At 34.8% G+C, this 19,716-nt stretch overlaps 2 protein-coding genes across 2 annotated transcripts; one reads left to right on the top strand and one right to left on the bottom strand.

The window, feature by feature from the left end:
* The first annotated feature begins 1,856 nt into the window (after window positions 1–1,856).
* On the top strand, window positions 1,857–3,400 carry LOC110928450 (protein ANTAGONIST OF LIKE HETEROCHROMATIN PROTEIN 1-like). Its single transcript, XM_022171475.2, has one exon. The coding sequence runs from the start codon at window positions 1,931–1,933 to the stop codon at window positions 3,308–3,310; it is 1,380 nt and encodes a 459-aa protein (XP_022027167.1). The 5' UTR covers window positions 1,857–1,930; the 3' UTR covers window positions 3,311–3,400.
* Window positions 3,401–16,143: 12,743 nt separating this feature from the next.
* On the bottom strand, window positions 16,144–18,452 carry LOC110928449 (pentatricopeptide repeat-containing protein At2g33760). Its single transcript, XM_022171474.2, has 2 exons — window positions 18,258–18,452; window positions 16,144–18,137 (listed from the first exon to the last, which is right to left on the bottom strand). Exon 2 carries the CDS (start codon window positions 18,044–18,046, stop codon window positions 16,631–16,633), a length of 1,416 nt encoding a protein of 471 aa, XP_022027166.1. The 5' UTR covers window positions 18,047–18,137; window positions 18,258–18,452; the 3' UTR covers window positions 16,144–16,630.
* Window positions 18,453–19,716: the final 1,264 nt, after the last annotated feature.

The raw sequence follows: 19,716 nt of genomic DNA, 5'->3' as shown, positions 1-19,716 counted from the left end.
AATCGTAATTGACAAACTCAAGACTTAATATTTTGGTACAAATTCAACATCATTAAAATGTTGTCCAAGATTTAGGAGCTTCATCATCACGTCCTAATTGAGAGTCGAAATGTCTTAACACAAGAGGGGGATTCATCATTTCCTGCCATCTAGTAATCCTTTCGGTCTTCGCTTATCGCTCCACTTAGTGAAATGTCTGAACACAAAAGGGGGATTCATCATTTCATCACGTCCTAATTGAGAGCACTTGTAAGAGTTTAGTCTTTTAGTTTTAAAAATTTTGTTTGAAGTGCAACTTTTTAGAGCAACTCCTAAAAGTTAAAAAAATAAAATAAATAAATAAATAAACAAATAGGAAAGCTAACTTTCAGAATGAACAGAGAAACTTTTCTGTTAAATACCCAAGTTAAAAAAGAATATATGTTGACGTTTGTTGTGATTCTATATGGAATATGATGTAAACCTACAATTGAAGTTAAGGACAAAGGTATAATTATAAAAAAGATGGACGGAAAAAAAAAAGAATAAATGTTGACGAGTGAGAGTGTTTGCCTGCTTACTTATACAATATAGTATACATCGGTTGACGAAGGTTCCTTGATCTTTACTTCTTTAATTAAACAAGCATAAATTATAACTTCAATTTATCACTTTCACACCCTTATCTACTGTGTAAGTACACTCAAAGCCCCTACTATTCTTTTCAATATAATTACTCTACTTCATTTTGGGAGTCTTTATCTGTCTATATAATATAGGTTAAAACGAACCGGTTTATTTATGAGTTACTCGTGACTGGATCGTTGAAAACTCAACTCGAGTCGAGCTTGAGTTTTTATTAAAGCTCATATGATAAACAAACCAATATACGTGATTCTTAATACCCAAGGCATACATACATATAGTGATGTTTAGACACTCTAATTTTTCTTGGTTTTATTAATGTTACATATTTGACCTAAAAACTGAAAGATATAGCATAAAAAGATTTGTTTACGTTATCTTTTTTTATAACTTCATCGTAATAAAGAAACCGGATGATAAAAATCTCATACACATTTTTGTAACATCTATTCTTTAATCTCAATTCATTAGCAAGTATACATGTAATGAAATATTTGGTTGCCTAACGAGAGCTTTTAGTGTCACGGTATTAAGGTGTGTAAAGTGGTGTGGTATCTATCTCATCCCATGAGATTGAAGATTTGAGTCCTGTATTAAACATTGATGTCGAATTAAAAGTAGAATTAGAGAGTGTGTCAATTAACCCTCTTCGGGATGCCTGACATACTAATTAATTAAATACTAATAAACCAAAGAATTATGGTTAAAATAAAAGGTCCTCTTTGATTACACAATTAAGAGTTAAATGTCATTTTCGTCCCTGTGGTTTGTTCAATTATGTCAGTCCAGACCAAATTTTAAATTTGTACCATTTCCGTCCCTAACATTCTTGAAACATGCCAAAAAAATAAGGTTAAATCGAATAATTGGACAAAGCACAGGGACGAAAATGGTAGTTAACTCATGTTTTTTGGACAGAACTGACATGTATCGAGAATGTCAGGGACGAAAATGATATAAATTTAAAATTTGACCTGGACTGGCAAAATTGAACAAACTACAGGGACGAAAATGACACTTAACTCCATAATGAATAATGTGGGATGTTATCATTTTACAAGTAAGTACCTAAATGTAAAACTGATATTATTCAAGGGTGAGAGTGATAACTATTAGCATACCAACGAAGAAGCTAGGTGAGTCCACCATAAATGAATCTTCTTCTTCCGCGTTTACATACACGCTTCTTTACTCCCTAATTCCTTATGTATATATATACAAACCATCACACTCTTCTTTCCAAACTCATATTTTCATCCAAACTTCAACACTTTCACAATCAAATCAAATCTTCCATCTTTTCAATATGGAAATCACTTCAATCCCATTTCTTAACCAAGAAGAGTACTCTTATTTCTACAGTTTCTTTCAAGACCTTCACACTGATGATACTCAAGACAATAAAAGACGAAAGCTTGATGATGACTTCGACCAAGACTTGAACGAAATTCTCAACATCATCAACGATCAAGACATACCCAATTCCATTTTTCAAATGCCCACTTCCAAAATCGAAATACCCAATTCGGATTTTGAAAACAGAGCTTCTCAAATGGCGGATTGGGAACAAGGGAGGGTCAGAAAAACAAGAATTTCATCTCCGGTGGGTAGTTACGGCGGCGGAGTGGCGGCAGCGGCGGAGGACGGTGGGGGACGGCGGCGGTTGTGGGTGAAGGAGAGGTCGAAAGGGTGGTGGAAGTACCACGACAGCGACGAATGCCCTGACGACGAGTTTCGAAAAGCGTTTCGAATGAGTAAATCGACGTTTAATATGATTTGTAACGAGTTAGACTCGGTGGTTACTAAAAAGGACACCATGCTTCGTACGGCGATTCCTGTGCGTCAGCGGGTCGCAGTCTGTATCTACCGTCTGGCGACAGGGGACCCGCTGAGAAAAGTGTCAACTTTATTTGGGCTTGGAATATCCACGTGTCACAAACTAGTCCTTGAAGTTTGTGCCGCGATCCACACCGTCCTAATGCCCAAATTCCTCAAATGGCCGGATCAAAACCGGTTAAATGAAATCAAAACCGAATTTGGATCCATCTCGGCCATCCCGGATGTCACCGGGTCAATCTACACGACCCATGTGTCGATAATCGCTCCCAAAACTAATTCGGAAGCTTACTATAACAAAAAACACACCAACAGAAACCAAAAGCCGTCGTACTCGACAACAATTCAAGGCCTAGTCGACCCGAGAGGTGTGTTTACGGATATTTGCATTGGGTATCCGGGGTCGATGAGCGACGAACAAATCTTGGAAAAATCAGCATTGTCGCGGAGATCCAAGATGGGTTGTTTGCGGGTCGTTGGTAATTCGGGTTACCAATTAAAAGATTGGATCTTGGTACCCTATACGCATAAAAATCTAACATGGAGTCAACATTCATTGAACCAAAAAATTGATGAAGTACAAAAGATAGGTAAGTATGCTTTTATGAGGTTAAAAGGGAGATGGGGTTGTTTGCAAAAGAGGTCAGAGGTGAAACTACAAGAATTGCCGACAGTGTTAGGGGCATGTTGTGTGTTACATAACATATGTGAGATATATGGTGAGGAAATGGATGCGGATTTGAGGTTTGATTTGTACGATGATGACATGGAGATGGAGAGTAAGGATATATCAGTAAATGCACTTATGGTTAGAGATAGTATTGCACATAATTTGTTGCATCATAGCTAAGGATTGAATCTGTAAAAACATTGTTGTTAATTTGATGAAATTTTATGTTATTATATGTTTATAAAAACTTAGTATGTTAAATCTTGAAAAGGATTAGAATTCTATATACATATCAACATTTGCAAATTGTGAACACTGTTAATTCAATATAATACAAATTAGTGGTTTGGTTTTAGTTTGTGTAGATACAATATTGTTGTTTTTTATTTAAATAACTCATATTTCTAAACCCTAAACTTTAATAAAGTCATCATACGACCCCTGAACTTTAATAATTCATTTTTTAAACGATTTATGTTTATATCCCTAAATTTTAAAAGATCTATCATTAAGAAGTTTAGTAATAATTCTCTTCCTATGAACGGTTTTCGTTTCAATCCCCAAACTTTAATAGAGTCATCATACGGTACTTAAAGTTTAATAAAGTTCATTTTTTAACAAATATTGGTTCTTTTATATCATGTAACAAGTGTATCCTTGCCAGAGCCCTCCTGCGGCTCTGCCGCGAAACGCGGGCTCCGAAACTAGTTGCTCTAACAACCACAAATAAAATTTAAATAAAACAGCATTGGCACGATATGATTGAGAAGCACATGAAATGGGGCAAGTTGATGCATGTTGAGTTTGAAATTCCTTTAAAGTAAACGGATTTGGTCATAACTGAGACTTATTAATGCTTATAAAAGGCTTAATGTATGTGTGTGACATCTAGTTCTCGATTATTTGCTTTTATTTTATCCTATTTGGATTATCATGTCATACTTTAAAAAGCCAATTACTTAAAGTAACAAGTTGTTTAACTAAGACTGAGTCAAGCATAACCCAAATATAATCATTAAAACTAACTGCAATTAACTACTCAATAGTTTTAGAGTTTAGGGAACCATATTAGGTTAATCCCAAACTAATAAGTGACTGATGATCTGAACGGTTGACTCATATTTGAACAACTATTGAAAAAAGAGTGTAGAAGCAAATTCATGTTGTAACATTTTGATGATTTAATTTTTGTTTTAAAAATTAAATTTTCGGTTATTTTTTATGAGGTATAGAATATGAGAAATTTTGACCGAATAAAACATTACGGTTATCTTTATTTCACTTAAGACTATGTGTGTTTCATTAAGCGAAGATTATATCTTGATTATTAGAATCACATGTGAAAATCTCTTTTACATGTTTAAAGACAACTTTGAGACGTGTTTAAAGACAATTTTGACCGAATAACATATTTTTGTTACATTTTTATCTATCTTTTTTCTCTTTCTTCTAGTGTGATAGAAGACGGAGTGCAATATGATCACGTGTCACAAACCATGTTGCATACGTTTTGAAGTTGTTCTAACAATGTGCTTCAAGTTGGTAATATTAACTTGTCAAGCCCTGCAAGTGTGTCAAAAATCTCCATTGTTCTTATGAAAATTAGTATTTTAAAACTTGAAAAAGATAAGAATTGCTCAACAACCACAAATAAAAATCAACTAAATTTAGCAATAGCATCTTCTCGGCTAATGGTACGAAATGGTTGACACGGGGCAAGTTGAGTTTGAAAATCTCTAAAAAGTCAGAGGATTTTGTCAAAATAATGCTTATAAAAACATTCATGTATATTTATATTTTTGATTTTTTAATGACTAAAACACTTTTTCTTATCATACTTCTAAATCTATATCTATACTTTTGTCCATCATAACCTTAACCTTGATGTATATGCTATTCAAGATTTGATCATTTACAAAATACAACTTTTTATCTATTTAATATATAAATCCAGTCACTTGTAGAAAATAAATAAATAAATATATATATATATATAGGCTAATTATAATGAGAAAATCCACTCCAAATGAGAAAACCCAAGAAACCTAATTATGTGGACAATAAGCCTCCACGTGTTTTTTGAAAAAGATAACTTAGAGGGTAAATTTGGAAATTTACCATCAACCACCAATTAATGTAACAAATTCAAATTTTTTTCATCTGACACCTTATGTATAGTACGTTGACTAATGAATTCAATCTACTCCATAAAGCAATATGTTACCTCTATCATCATCATTTTTGAGAAACTTTATCTCTCTCATCTCAATCAAATTTACATCAAGATTCATAAGAAGGCTTTTCTTCCAGATTAAAAAAAAACACCCAGCACCAACAAAAGCTCGTTCAAGGTTAAAAAGAATACCCACCACTACCACCACCAATGCAGCGGTGGTTACCAGATCCAGTGCGTGAGAGTCATGATCCAACAATGTTTAATAGATCTAGTGGTGTTTTCAAGATCCGATGGTGGTAAACAAATCTGGTAGCTTATTCATTTGTATTATTCATATTTTTAAACATGGTTATAAGAATATCTTTATCTTTTTGTGTTTTGGAGATCAACAATTTTTTAGTAACCAAGTCCAAAATATGTTCCGAATCCAAAAGATGATCCAGATCCAAAAGATGCTTCGGAAAGATGCTACCACTCCCAAAAGATGCTCCAGATCCGGTTGAAGATGTTCAATGTGTGAAGATGATGTTTCAGATGACGGTTCGATGTTGAAGATGATCCAAAAAATGTTCGATGTTGAACATGATGTTCCAGATCTAAAAGATCCTCTAGATCCATAAATATGTTTGTTTTCACTTTTTTTTCTTCAGATTTGTAATTTTTTGTGTTTTGTAGATCTTTATTTTTTTGTGTTTTGTAGATCTGCAACTTTTTTTATTTGGTGTTTATCCTTTTAGATTAGCTGGGTGTTAATAGCTAGAAACATACTTGATTTTGATTATTTGAAGTTATGAATCTTCAAGATCTGGTTTTTTTTATTGTAACACTATGTAACAGGGTATTGAAATGTAACAATCAAAGCAACAATTGCAGTTACATTTTTTTGTGTTTACAGAAAATAGAGTGCATTGTTACACTTTTTTAGATTATTCTAAAAATGTATATTAACATTTTTATGTAACATTTTATGTCAAATGTATGTTTAAAATTTTAATTTTATATCATTTTCTTGGTTGACTTATTTTGATGTTTATTGTAGATTCAAATGGCACGAAAAGAAAAGAAAAGCAAAGTAGATCTGGTTATTGTTTATTTTGGTGTTTATGCTTTTTAGATTGGCTGGGTGTTAATAGCTAGAAACATACCTGATTTTGATTATTTAAAGTTATGAATCTCCAAGATCTGGTCTTTATTATTGTAACATTATGTAACATGGTGGTGAAATGTAACACTCAAAGCAAGAATGTCGGTTACATTTTTTTTTTTTTGTGTTTTACAGAAAATAAAGTGCATTGTTACACTTTTTCAGATTATTGTAAAAATGTATGTTAACATTTTTATGTAACATTTTATGTCAAATGTATGTTTAAAATTTTAATTTTATATCTTTTTGGGTCTGGAGCATCTTTCCCACTGACCAAAAATCAGAGCACTTTTGGATCTGGTAGTTTCAATGGATGATCGAATACATTTTTTGTCATTCTTAAAAAAAATGTATATAAATCTATTTCATAATACCTTTTTAGTTTGACAAGACATTTAAGTGGAAGAACAAGAAGACACCAAATCGTTTTATATGATTTGTTGAAGTGTGTTTGAATTTTGAAAAGAAAGAGAGAGATCTGGTACTTGTTTTGAAGAGTTGCATAGGGATAATGAAAGAGAAAGAGAGATCTGATAAATGTTTTCATTCCAATATTACCCTTCTATGTACTTTTGGCTATTATTAAAATAAAAGTAATATCAGACATAAAGCTAAAATGATCACAACCCTTGATCACTTAAATCAATGGTAGATGTTGAGTTTCTTGGGTTTTCTCAACTCAAGTGGGTTTTTGATTTATCCTTGCCCTATATATATATATATATATATATATATATATATATATATATATATATATATATATATATATATATATATATATATATATATATATAGGGAGAGGATCATGAGAAAACTAAATATAAATGAGAAAACTAGAAAACTAACTAAAATCCACTAAAAAGGAGGGGGAGGGAGACTTTTAATGAAGGAGGGAGACTTTTAATGAAGGAGGGGTAAAATTGGAAAAAAGTATATATAACTTTTCAAACATTTCCCATTTCTCCATACGTTATCATTTTAAAACAAAAATGACACCATAAGATCACAAATTTTCTTATCTTTCATTCAAGTATATTCGAGCATATTTTTTATGACATAAAAAAAGATTTATGGTGTCGTCTTGTTTTCAACACTATTATTATAGTAGTGCACATGTGCAATATAACATGTAGTACAATTGCATTACATGCTTAAAATTAGCTTTTTGAGTCTAGTTTAGCTTTTAGGGTTAGTTTTTTTGGATGTTTAGGATTAGGATTAGGTTTTTGGGTGTGCGGGGAGGGGGGTTTAGGTTTTTTTTTTTTTTTTTTTTTTTGGGGGGGGGGGGGGGGGGTGGGGGGTTTAGGTTTTTTTCGGGTTTATGTTTAGGGTTTAGTTTTAGGTTTTGGGGGGTGGGGGGGTTTAGGTTTTTGGGGGGTGGGGGAGGGGGGGTTTAGGTTTTTTTCGGGTTTATGTTTAGGGTTTAGTTTTAGGTTTTTTGGGGGTGGGGGGTTTAGGTTTTTGGGGGGTGGGGGGGGGGGGCTAGGCTTTTGGTGGGAGGATGAATTTAGGTTTTTGGGGGGTGGGGGTGGGGGGGTTTAGGTTTTTGGGGGGTGGGGGTGGGGGGTGGGTTAAGTGGTTTAGGCTTTCCGTATTAGTGCACATGTGCAGTACAACAAATTTTTTTTCCATACATAAAAAGTAGCGATTTTTCTTTAAAAAATTGTAAAAAAAAAAAATTGGTATTTTTTTAGGTTTTTTTAGTTAGTTTTTTGGTTTTCTCATTTAAACTAGTTTTCTCATGATCCATCCCCTATATATATATATATATATATATATATATATATATATGGTAAAGTGTCTAAAATGTGAGAAGGGTAAGAAGTGTTTTAAACCATTGGATATTTGATATAATGGTTGAGATCAATAGGGTATAAAATGTAAATTGTGTTTTAATTATAAAGACCTTATGTAAAATTAAAGGGCAATATGACTTTTCCAACGTTTCAAATATGGTAACCGTTTCAAAACCCCCATCAATCTCCTATAAATCAGTGAATTTATGGTAACTGTTTCAAAACCCTCATCAATCTCCTAAAAAATCAGCGAATTTCTCGTACTGAAATAAATTCTTCGATTTCCTTCACAACTTTTTATAACACTATAAAGAACAGTATATTACATGATAAAACACTATAGGAAGATATTACACTATCTGTTTACTGTAAGACACTATACATAAACTAGTGGGAAACCCGCGCGTTGCGGCGGAGGCGACAATACGAAGTGGGAACATAATTCCAACATTAAAACGGCAAAGAATCATATGTTCGCTACTGAAGTTTTCTTATTGTATGTATTATTTTGACCCGTTTATGTGCTGGCCCAGTTCACTCGATTCGATGAACATATCCTGCAGCACTTACAGGCATAACAAAATTTATGACCAGTTGCAAAAAATAAAAATAATCATAATAATAATAATAATAATAATAATAATAATAATAATAATAATAATAATAATCAAAGCTAAGAATGTAATAGCAGATACAAGAACTAACAAAACCATTTCCAAAATCCATCTAAAAACACATAACTTAATTATAAAAAAAAAACTGTATACACGTTTTTGAAGCCTATGCCTCTAATAACCCCAAACTCAAAAGTCCAATTTTCACTTCTTACGTTTCTGACTTTTTCCTCTCAACCTGCTTGTGTCCATCAGTTTGTTCCTTCTCTTCTATTTCACTATCATAGGTTGCAATCAAATAATCAAAGAACCCAGCATTGAATCCCTGATTTCAAAATAACACGGATATTGTCTTCTTAAGCATATATTATTAGAAATATAATATAGTTTAGAAAAGATGAGCCAAACAGGATATGCCTAAGATATGTAGCCTTAAACCTATCGCATAAATAACTTTCTTTTCAATTTCAATAAAGTCAAATGTAGTCAAATGAGGGACTTACATGGTCATCCCAAGCATGGTCCTTGTTGTAGATGATGGCTGCACCGAGACTTCTCGCAGGGTTGATGCCGGTTCCGGTGATGGGGATGGTGGCCAAATGGACCAAGAAAACAGCGAACCCGATTGGGAGTGGAGCCGAAATCTGCATAGTTTGGTTCAAATTGAAGTCAACTAAAGAAGGTCAAAGGTCAAACAAAAGGTAAATAGAATGTACTACCTGTAAGTTTTACCGCATGATACCATCCCTAGTTTCAAAGCTCTGATTTTGGCCCTTTAGAAAGTGTGCATTGAGTTTTATTAGTTTATTTAAAGGAAAGTGCTACTTTCATTGCATTGCATGAGACACAAGTGTTCACTTTGGAACTGATACATAACAAACTACTTTTGTGACGAAGAAAGGTTCCTATAACCTAATTTTAGGATAAGAAAGTCTCAAAACTTGTAGAACATACATGAAAAAGTCACCAAGTAATTGTTTGAGTAAACTTCATAAATGGTCCCTGTGGTTTACTCTAATTTTTATATTAAATTACTTAACTTTAAATAGCCCACTGGTAAAAGTCAAAAAGCTTCTTTAGAGAGTACTCAGGCTCAAATCTGGACAAGGTGTAACTTAGGAGCTTGTTTTTAGGCTCGGGCTCGAGCTCGGGCTCGTTTAAGCTCAGGTCGTTCGAGTTTTTTTTCGAGCCGAGCTCGAGTTGCTCGGCTCGTTTGCACCCCTTATTTTACCCTAATGCCGTAAAAAGTCAAAATAATTATTGTGAACAAATCACCTCCAGCAGTTTATTTACAGGAAGATAAAGAATAACAATTGAATGATAAATGATCAAAATGAAGAAAATAACAGTTCAAAATATGGAAACAATAAACAATTAATTCTTTATGCTCCCACAACACATAAGTTAAAAGTGCAGCAGTTCCACCACCCAAAAGAGTGTCCAACTATCGGCATTAGATATTAATTCTTCTCAACTAAATATGTGTGCATCAGAAAATTAATGGAAAAGTAGGAAAATCAGGTTATGCTCGATACATGTAGCTTATAATCAGGATGATTTTGCAATGCTTTTAGAAGAACCGGAGTCGCTAGCTTGGCAATCCATCGGATTGGAGTTGCCAGCTTGGCAATCCATCGGGCAGCTGCAACCATTCCACAGTGAGCATAACCTAGAATTACATCACTAACTCCACCCCTCTCATCTTGACATTAACCCAATAATATTTCAAATTAGATATATATACAATTTTACCGGTGTGATTAAATCCATTAACTTTGTTTTAAACTTTTCAAAATGGCCATTATGAACTGTTGGAAACCTCAAAATAGCATTTTCAACAAGTCAAAATAATGTAAAGAAGTATAACCGGTTTAAGGTGGCTAGCCGGAGGCAGGTCTCCCATCTCCATTGTCTCTCGCTTTGTCGTTCTCTCTCCCAATATAAATCATGGGCTATAAATCAATAAATCACACGATTATAATATCATAATACGAAGATACATCAAGATATGACTATATGAGGATAAATTTCTCTTACTTAAATGTCGGCGACAAATGGCTCCGGCTTGGGTTTCTGATTCCGACTGGCCACCTATGTAGAAACACTCAATAGAGGTAGATGACTAATTATAGTGATGTCCAAAGCTTAACTTTTCAATTAACAAAATATTCTTTTCAGCTGATAATAATTTTTTTTTCACACTCTTTTCAGGAACAGCTATGAAAAACTTTTTAATATATCAAGTTCATCATATCATAATATTGGTTCTGTTGTAACTGAAGCGTCGTTTAAATCAGGTTAGTTCAATTTAAGCTTTTAAGACAATTAAAACAGGCAGGGCAGTTACGCACCGATTCTCGATCAAAGAAGGGTGCAAATCACTGAAAAATATAAGTGTATGTTTTAGTTCGCTAAGAAAATCGTTGTTAGCACATGAAGTAAAGGTGTAACCTCTCATCTTGTAGCTTCAACCATAGTATGTTCGCATTACTCTTGTTCAGTACATCTAATAATAGCTGTAAGAAAAAGGATATAATCTGCACGCTTAAACAATTGAATTAATATTATTATGACCTGAAATGTTCGTTTTCTTTTTTCAAACGCCCCACTAAAAATATAGCTAAAGGGAAAACATGTTTAATGCGCCGAATGCATTCAAAATCGTCGAATTTTTTATTCATATCACCTCCTGTATCGTTGAATTATACTTTTTGCAATCAAAATTAACAAAAATAACTTCAACCTATCCCTCAAAACATATTAGCAAATGTCATTTCCTTCTCTAAGAATACATACCATCAAACTTCAATATGTTTTAATAAAATTTTAGCATAACTAATTCTAGTCCTCACCTGCATACACAAAAGTTATATCCTCAAAGATCCCCATGGCTTTATCCCTTGACTTTGACAATCGAAACTGGTACCAGACAACTCTAAAAAATTCTTTGTTGGCTCTGAATATTTCCACAAAAGGATTAATACCCAGAACAAAATTATCAAAATATAAATCGGTTTTAACTAATTGGGGGAAATGGTACCAAAATCCCTATCTATTTGGCACATATATTACACTCCATATCATATTATCAACGAATAAAAGCTAAAGAACCTAATTTCATGTAATTATCATGATTAAGATCGAAATAAAAAGTTTTAAAAGAAAATACTCACTGGTTTTGGGGCCAGCAGGGTGATTCCAGAGAGCCTGTAGCTTCGACGTCGTCATTGAAAACTTTAGTTTCTATCTATAGAATCTTTAAGAAAGTTTGATTAACACTAATGGTAATCGAAAAAGAATCCCAGAACAACAAGGCTGATGAGTTGGGGCAGGGGTGAAAACCCTACCCAATTCCATGATGGGTTCGGTGTTAAATAATTGCAGGAATGAAACGTATGGGGTAATTGATTTCAGTTGGCGTAATCCATCGAATTCCTTATGCGGCTGTAGAGATTCAGTCATAAACCCTTATTGAAAAGAACGATTGAATTGGAAGAAACTGATGATAACATTGGTGTTAAATATCTGATAGGGGAAGGGGATATAGGGAGCGAAGGGTAAGATGGGAAGAAAAATGTAAAAATATAGGTTTTGTTTGAGACTTTTAGTCTGCCATCTTAAAAAGTTGGGGTTAAATTACTATTTTAGACATGGGAAATGCTTATATATAGTATATAGATAGATAAAACACTGTTGATGGGGGATAAAACACTATGAAAAGGAACAGTATATTACATGATAAAACACTATAGGAAGATATAACACTATCTGTTTACTGTAAGACACTATACAGAATAAAACACTATTGATGAGGATAAAACACTATGCAAGGAACAGTATATTACATGATAAAACACTATAGAAAGATATAACACTATCTGTTTACTGTAAGACACTATACAGAATAAAACACTATTGATGGGGATAAAACACTATGAAAAGGAGATTAAAGATACCTGTACATAATATAACACTACATTCTGGGGAATATAACACTACAACAAGAACTTACCGTAAACAATTAAATGTATAGAACAAATCGAATTCGAATCACATCCCTAATATATCGCCTGATATTTTTGGCAGTTATCTTTGGAAATCAATTAATTGATAAGAATGTACAATTACTAATATACCCTTATGAATTAATTAAGATAAGGGACACTTGTCATTCCCAAATTATTTCTCACACTTCTCACAAAAGTTGGACTTTTTACAGGATCCTCTACCTATATATATATAGGGTAGGGTTCCAGCGTGAACAACCTCCCAAGCGTGAACTGCGTGAACTGATCTGGACCATTGATTTCCTTTTTAGTTGTTAAGGGTATGATTGTAATTATATAAAAAATTATATTTAAATCATTATTTTAATAATTGAATTAAGTTACATCTTTCCTATTTTAATTTCATTATCCACAATATCTTTTATTTCATTTTTATTTTTCACATTTCACCACCAGAGTTCGAGAGTTCGAATTATGATTTTTAAGATCCACGTAACCTTCATATTTCAACGGTGTACACATGTGTACTTGGGATTTTGAACAGTACACATGTGTACTCAGCATGGTACATATGTGTAATTAGCTACATAATACATACATATAAACAAACAAAACCTGTAAAACTAGTTTATATTAAGCAAATAACAAGTTACATAATGTTTGCCAAACCAAAAAAAAAACATACAATTACAAGTTCCAGTTTCGTGAAAACAATAAACGCAACATAATCGGAAAAATAAAAAAGACATAGTCTTTTACAACTATTCGCCGCGTTGTATGCTGAACCATCCTTATCGACCAAGCAAACAAACATACGTGAATCATCCTTATCGACCTTCCATCTCCACTTTTCTCGTTTACGACGTCTCCTATAATAACACAAAAAACTCAGCAATTAATACTTTGCATAATTCACAAAAAATATGAGATATCACAAACACAGACGCTATACACATGTGTACATCGTATTAAAAACATAGCAAAATTAGAATACACATGTGTACATCGCCTTAAAAACATAGCAAAATCAGAATACACATGTGTACAGCGCCTTAAAACCAGGGCAAAATCATAATACACATGTGTACAGCGCCTTAAAAACAAGCAAAATCAGAATACACGTGTGTACAGCGCCTTAAGAACAGAGCAAAATAAAAGAAATACACGTGTGTACATTGCATTAACAACAACCTTCAGAACCTCATAACAATCTTCAAATAACCTCATAACAATCTTCAAATTCTCAACCAAACAATAATAATTTTCAACATCAAAACAATGAAAAATTGCAAACTTTTTTTCTCAATAATCAAACTCATAAAAGATCTTCAGAACCTCAATCAAACAATAACAATAATAACTTTCAAACATCAAAAACAATAAAAATTTACAAACTTCATACCTTGTCGATAGCGATAAACATTAGATTGGCGATAAACATCAGATCGGCTGGCGATAAACATCAGATCAACCTCACCATCAGATCAAAACTTAACCGAAACAACATTCGAAACAAAACTGAACTTGATTGATGCTGACCCGACAAGAACCCGAAACAAAACTGGCCATTAGCTGTCGTGTTGAACCAATTGATAAATTAAAACAATAACCACCTCGCTGCAGTGATATCACCTCCACTTCGACTGTCGAAAACAAGCCCAACCCGGAGCTAACCTGAAGCGAGTTGGAACAGAATGAAACCCGAACCAAGATAGGATCTGAAACCAAACAGGTAGACGGCACTTACCGGGACTGTCGGAGGTTTGTCGGAAGGAAGTCAGGACCGCCGCCGCTCACGGCGTCGCTGTCATCGTCGCCTTCGCTGTCCTGCCGCCGCCGCCATGAATCGTCGGCCTCCTTTCTCCGCGTCTCTCTCTCTCCGCGCCTACATACAGCCGCCATACGCCATGAATCAAGCAGATGTGGAGGTTGTTGTGGTTTCGGATTTTCTAAAGGTGAAGAGGAAACGTTGTCGGAGTTTGTGGCGGAGCCGACGACGGCGTTTTCGAAGTCGTGTGTAGGTACATTGCGTAATATAGCAGCAAAGACGGTTAGGTTTGATGAGGTGGTGGGTGAGGGAATCTTGTTTTGAAACTGATACAGAGATTTTAGGGGATTACAAATTAATTAGTTTCCATATTTTTAATATGAAAGTTCCCTATTTTACCCTTTAGATTAAAATTTAAATTAAATTTATTATACCTTTAATTACAATTGTGCCATTGATCTAAGATCTATCATATACAAAATCAAGGGCCCAGATAAGTTCACGCTGGAGAAAATGTTCACGTTTGAACCTAATCCTATATATATATATATATATATAGGGAGCCGCTAGAATGAAAACCACCTCGAGTTGTAAGAACCGCGAGAACTACACCCCACGGAGCGCCGTTCGCCATGATTTTTTTTACAAGTAGATGTGTATATTATAAACACAGCCGTAAAAATCATGGCGAACGGCGCTCCGTGGGGTGTAGTTTTTTACACCACAAGTTTGGTGAAAAAAAAAAGAAAAAAGAAAAAAAATTAAAAAACACCAAACTTGTGGTGTAAAAAACTACACCCCACGGAGCGCCGTTCGCCATGATTTTTTACGGCTGTGTTTATAATACACACATCTACTTGTAAAAAAAAATCATGGCGAACGGCGCTCCGTGGGGTGTAGTTCTCGCGGTTCTTACAACTCGGGGTGGTTTTCATTCTAGCAGCCCCCTATATAGGGAGCCGCTATATTTAAACCTCAAATATATGGATCATCAGAACCTAACAGTAAACATATTAGGTTGCATGAAGCTAGTACATATATCATTTTGACCATAACATATCATATGATACTTATGAAAAGTTCTGTTTACCCAAATACTAACGTGCATGACTATGAGCTTGTTCGTGTTTGTTCATTTAAAACAAACAAACAAAACCAAACACTTGAACAAACAGGCTTTCTTTTCCTTGTTCGTTCACTAAAAAATTATTTTCCTTGTTTGTTCACTAAAAAATCAATGTGTTCGTTTGTGAATATTTGAAATGAACAGTTCATGAACGTAAGTAAACAAAACCAAACATTAACAAACGAACATAAACTAAATCTCCAAATGTAAAGTTAACTATTCCTAAATTTGGGCTTATTGTAAATGGGCTAAACAATGGGTTCTAACATATGAAAGTAAAATAGATTTTTTAAAATATGAAAATCAAATTGATTTAAAAAAAAAAGTATTAGCACTAAATAAATTTGAATGAATATTGAAATGAACGGAGATACAAAGAATGTTCACAAATAGACATGTATTAGTGCTAAAAGAAAATAAATTGTGTTCATGTATACACATAAACAAACTTTCCGTCGAATGGTTCACTATTCAGGCAGTTTAGTACACATTTTCAGTGGGTTCCAACCCATTATTATTATTTTAAAATGACCCATGTCAATCAAACAACTAAGCCACCCATTTTGCAGCAGCTTAACCCATCTAACTTTTATGTTCCTGGTTCTTCCTTAAATAATGCTCGATGCTTATGTCAGCACCTCTCTTACGTGGCCTCGAAGAGCTCACATAGTGACACGATGCAACAATCCAATTTCTAAAGCCCGACAACCTCAAACGACACCAATCCTTAGCCAATAGCCCCTACATGTGTGTTAGTTTTGGAATATAAATATTTGCATGTGAAAGCGAGAACACATGCCGCGCCATTTGCAAACAAAGAATGGTCTTTAACCCTAGATAAGCCTACTACTTTCCAAGCAGCAATTGTTCTAGCAATGTGCTTCAAGTTGGTGATCATATGCCATTACCTCATCAAGCCCTGCAAGTGTGTCATAAATCTCCATTGTTCTTAGATGAGTTTCATCTTCAACCCCAAATGTATGAACCACGCTATCCACCTTGATTGAGCTAAACCCAAATGGTTTCTTGATGTTTTTCTTCACCATCGTCTTCCAAACCGCTGCCGCATCCTTCAACCGCCCACCGTCCCCATATATCTTAGCCAAAGTTACATACCGGCCACCACTATTCGGATCTAAAACAAACAACTTCTGTGCAACAACTTCAGCAAGTTCAATATTATTATGCATTCTACACGCACCAAGAAGAGCACCATACACATCCTTGCTAGGTAACACAGGCATCGATTTCACAAACTCAACCGCTTCCATCAGCAAACCAGCTCTCCCGTACAGATCAACCATACAAGCGTAATGTTCATGACCTCTCCCCACACCATAAACTTCCATTTGTTTGAAAATCTCACGGCCTTTCGAAACTAACCCTGCATGACTACACGTTGATAGCAAGCATAAAAACACAACCCCGTCGGGCTGGAACCCGCCCTCCAAAAAGTTTGAGAAAAGAGTAAGCGCTTTGTGTGGGTTCCCATGCATGCCATACGCCCTCATCATAGCGGTCCATACCATAATATTTCTTTCAGATATTTGATCGAACACCTGGCGTGCATAGTCCAAGTGTCCAGAGTTGCCATACATAGCGATAAGACCGCTTCCCACCATAGCATCGTTTGTCAAACCTGTTTTTATAGCGTAACAATGAATCCAAAACCCTAGTCGAACTTCTGCTACTTGAGCACAAGCGGGAAGAATGCTAACAAGAGTTGCATGGTCTGGTGTGCTACAAGATGATTCATCATGTAGAAAAGTATGAAAAAGATCAAGCGCTTCAATAGCGCGGTCATTGCTAGCGCATCCGGATATAACCGTATTCCAACTAACAACATCCTTTTCAGGAATCTCATCAAACACCCTCCTACATGCCTCTATCATTTGACACTTAGCATATAAAGCTACAAGAGCATTCCCAACAAACACATTGTAAACAAAACCAGTTTTAACCACATGCCCATGGATCACACTACCAGTTGTTTCGTTTTTAATAACGCTACATGCCTTTAGCGCAAACGTAAACGTGTACTTGTCAAAGGCCACATCATTTTCACACATCTCCTTATACACATTCAATGCTTCAGTAGACAAACCGGAATTCGCATAGGTTTGAATCATCATGTTCCATAAGAAAACATCTCTTTGAGGCATTTTATCGAACACCTTCCGTGCGTAGTTCATGTGCAGCTGATCCAGGCCAGCGTACATGTTAATAAGCTTAGACCCAATAAAGACATTTTGGCCGTAACCTCCCGTGATGATCTTAGCATGCATTTTGTGAACGCATCTTATACTACCCTCACATTCAGTTAATATTCGGTTCAGGTCGTGTGAATCTTTCTTTGAGTTGAATGAAACGAAGCATCTGACAAAAGAAAAAGTAGACCTTGGTAAGAGTTTGTGGGTGTGTTGGAACGTGGAAAGAGCCCATTTTGGTATCTTTTTGAAGTTGAGTAGCATTCTTCCTACAAATTAAATGTCTTACCACCATGTATATGTATATCTAGCCCAATTTGGGAGAGGATCTGGAGGGCGGTGGAGATAGGGGGCAGGAATCAGCAAGATTTTCTCATTTTGCTATAAGCTATAGTCACTGAGCACATGTTAGAAGGCCTGCTATCATATATCGGTGAAGGGGCGGAGAAGAGAACAGAGGGAACAAAATGATAAAAGTAAATATTATTATTATACGGTGAGGTTTAGAGAATCTAAATAAAAAAACAAAGGAAAGTAACCGGTCCTTTGAAACTGGTCCAAAATTGTCTGTTGTAGCTAGCAATCTCGTGTAAATAGTTGGAATGTAGAATAAAAATTAGACAATCAAACTTCTCTTTCAATATTGAAATATTTTCATAAATTGGAAATCAAAACTGTGATATAGAGTTGCTTTGAAGAAAAAAAGTTTAAAAGTTATATTATATATAAAAGCGTCGAAACGTCACGTAGGTAGTAGTTAATATATAATATCTTTATTACTTAGTCGACGTCGTCCGTAACTAGCGTAGGTAAGTATTGAGTAGGGGTGCAAACGAGCCAAGCTACTCGAGCTCGGCTCGAAAAAAGCTCGAACGAGCCAAGCTTAAACGAGCTCGAGCTCAAGCCCGACCTAAAAACAAGCTCGTTTAGTAAACGAGTCCGAGCCCGAGTTTCGCTTATCGACCTCGAGCCAGCTCGCGAACCTAATCAAGCTTTCTGTTTATATATTTTTTTATTAATATATTAAACATATATTTATTTAATAATAATTACCATTTATATAAATATAAAAAAATAACTAAATTATATGTATAATAATAATTATAATTAATATAAATTAATTAAAAAATACTAAACGAGTCGAGCCCGAGCCGAGCTCGAGCTTCAGAAATAAAGCTTGAATCGAGCCGAGCTCGAGCTCGAGCCTAGTCAAGCTCGGGCTCGGCTCAACTCGTTTGCACCCCTAGTATCGAGCGTCGAAACGTAGGTAGTTGTTAATATATAATATTTTTATTACTTAGTCGACGTCGTCCGTAACAAGCGCAGGTCCGTATCGAGCGTCGAAATGTAGGTCGTCGTTAATATATAATATTTTTATTACTTAGTCGACGTCGTCCGTAACAAACGTAGGTCCGTATTGAGCGAACTACCTAAGTTTGCTATTTTTTGAGGCCACCTAATTGCACTCTTTTGAGGATGAAACCACCTATTGTTGCAACTGTACCTTGTGAAATTTTTGATGCCAACATACTTTCCCCAATGACTGCTACTGATGTACAGATAGTGTTCAAATTTATATAATGGGAACGAGCTGGCATTTGCCCAAAGTCTTTTTTTTATCATATTCTACCTCTAAGTCATTTAATAGGCTTGAGCACATATAGGTCAGGATCATCTTCAAATTCTGAGCAATTAAGCAACAAATCTATAAGTTAAATTTTAAGAATACAGTAATATTACTATTGGTG

Source organism: Helianthus annuus, chromosome 3 (assembly GCF_002127325.2).
Source record: "Helianthus annuus cultivar XRQ/B chromosome 3, HanXRQr2.0-SUNRISE, whole genome shotgun sequence".
NCBI classification, from domain to species: domain Eukaryota; kingdom Viridiplantae; phylum Streptophyta; class Magnoliopsida; order Asterales; family Asteraceae; genus Helianthus; species Helianthus annuus.
The sequence above is the reverse complement of the archived record's forward strand: the minus strand, read 5'-3'. Positions and strand labels throughout refer to the sequence as shown.

Coding starts and splice junctions, on each gene's coding strand:
- LOC110928450 (XM_022171475.2), top strand. CDS start 1,931: ATGGAAATCACTTCAATCCCATTTCTTAACCAAGAAGAGTACTCTTAT.
- LOC110928449 (XM_022171474.2), bottom strand. CDS start 18,046: ATGCATGCTAAGATCATCACGGGAGGTTACGGCCAAAATGTCTTTATT.